Source organism: Thermobia domestica, chromosome 2 (genome assembly GCF_964235325.1).
Source record: "Thermobia domestica chromosome 2, izTheDome1.hap1.1, whole genome shotgun sequence".
Lineage (NCBI taxonomy): Eukaryota > Metazoa > Arthropoda > Insecta > Zygentoma > Lepismatidae > Thermobia > Thermobia domestica.
Window position 1 is genome coordinate 165,439,610 of NC_137455.1, and position 1,704 is coordinate 165,441,313.

At 36.8% G+C, this 1,704-nt stretch overlaps 1 protein-coding gene across 1 annotated transcript; it reads left to right on the plus strand.

The window, feature by feature from the left end:
- Positions 1–387: 387 nt before the first annotated feature.
- Positions 388–723, plus strand: LOC145679245 (uncharacterized). The gene has a single exon (XM_081749830.1). The coding sequence runs from the start codon at positions 388–390 to the stop codon at positions 721–723; it is 336 nt and encodes a 111-aa protein (XP_081605956.1).
- The last annotated feature ends 981 nt before the right edge of the window (positions 724–1,704 follow it).

A 1,704-nucleotide genomic window follows, 5' to 3' on the forward strand; every position in this document is an offset into this window, starting at 1 on the left:
CTTTCACCATCACTGTGTTCACCACTTACAATGTTCATGTTCGATACAGTTGGCCTATGGATTAAAGTTTTCTCCAGAAACTTCAATTGCTCATGGTAGAAATATTTCCGCATTTTAGGTGCACCAGATCCTGATTTCTTAGTCTCTTTTTCTCGTTTCTTCCACTTTAACCAACTGTCCCTAGTATTTTTCCATCTTTTAATAACTTGGTTTCCTAAAACAGATGTCAATAACATGTTTTACGTTTTAAGAATTAAAAATAATTTTTAAATTTATAAGTTTTCATTTTAGGAATTATCATCACAGTAGTAATTATTTTTATCTATTATTTATTTCAGATACCTGGCTAGTGGATGTTCTTTCACAGATCTTCACTACAGTTACAGAATGGGAATATCTACTATTTCAAAAATCGTTCGAGAAGTCTGCCGCAGTATTTGGTCATGCCTTGTTGAAGAATTTATCCCAGAACTGACAAAAGACTTGTGTGAATCTGTTGCTGCAGGTTTTGAGAAACGAGCAAACTTTCCTCACTGCATAGGCGCTGTGGATGGGAAACACGTACGGATTATAAAACCAGAATACAGCGGATCCATGAGGTATAATTATAAGTCTTTTTTCTCAATGGTGTTGATGGCTGTTTCTGATTCAAATTATCGATTTATTTATGTTGACATTGGTGCATATGGAAGTGAGAGCGATTCAACAATTTTTAAGGCATAGAGGAAAAAACGTTCGACTTGCCTTCTGAAAAACCCTTACCAGGCACAGAAGCTCCGGACGTTCCTTATTTCTTTGTAGAAGATGAAGCTTTTGCTCTCAATGTCCATTTACTTCGGCCATTTGGTGGGAAAGAACTTACCGAAAAGAAAAGGATATTCAACTATCGCCTCAGTCGAGCCCGAAGGTATGTTGAGTGTTCCTTTGGTATATGACAAATAAGTGGAGAATTTTTCACCGACCTCTCAATGTTGGCATTGACTTTGCTGTTGATATTGTTAAGGCTTGTACAGTCCTACATAATTATGTGAGAGAAAAGGATGGGTATAACTATGAAGATACAATGACAATTGTGAGTTTGGAGGATATTTCAACACACACTGTTCAAGGTGGCAGAGCAGCTAACTGCCTTAGAAATACTCTGGCTGACTACTTTGTGTCGGAAGTAGATTCAGTCCCATGGCAGACATCGAAAATATAGGTCTCCGACTTCACTTTTGTTAAATTGTTGCCCAAGAAGCCAGACGAGAGAAATTTTGAAAAAGAAGATAATATGAGAAAGATTTTACGAGATGGGACAGCTTCATGTCTCACATTGAGCAATACTACTTCAGTGATTAACTTTAACCAATGTATGGTGTTGCCATTTTTTATAATTCAACAATACAATTTATGTATTTTAAAGAATATATGGTATAGCTTCATTCTACATGTGATATTTGTATTATAATCTTAACGCTACCAAAAGTCGCCTAACTGCTTTCGTTAACAAATTTGTGGAATTCGCATTAAAGGCTAATTACAGAAATGTCTACGTTTTTCTTTAAATTTCTGAACCAGTTGCGGATCTAGGAAGTAAAAACGGAGGGGGGCAGCCAGACCCAGACTATGCTAGGTATATCATGAGTTTACTATTAACTTTCAAAAATATAGCTTCAATTATTTTCTCACCCAGAAAACTAGGGGCCTAGGCCCCCCGGGCCG

Bases quoted from the DNA above. Each gene is read 5' to 3' on its own strand.
- LOC145679245 (XM_081749830.1), top strand. From the start codon at position 388: ATGGGAATATCTACTATTTCAAAAATCGTTCGAGAAGTCTGCCGCAGT.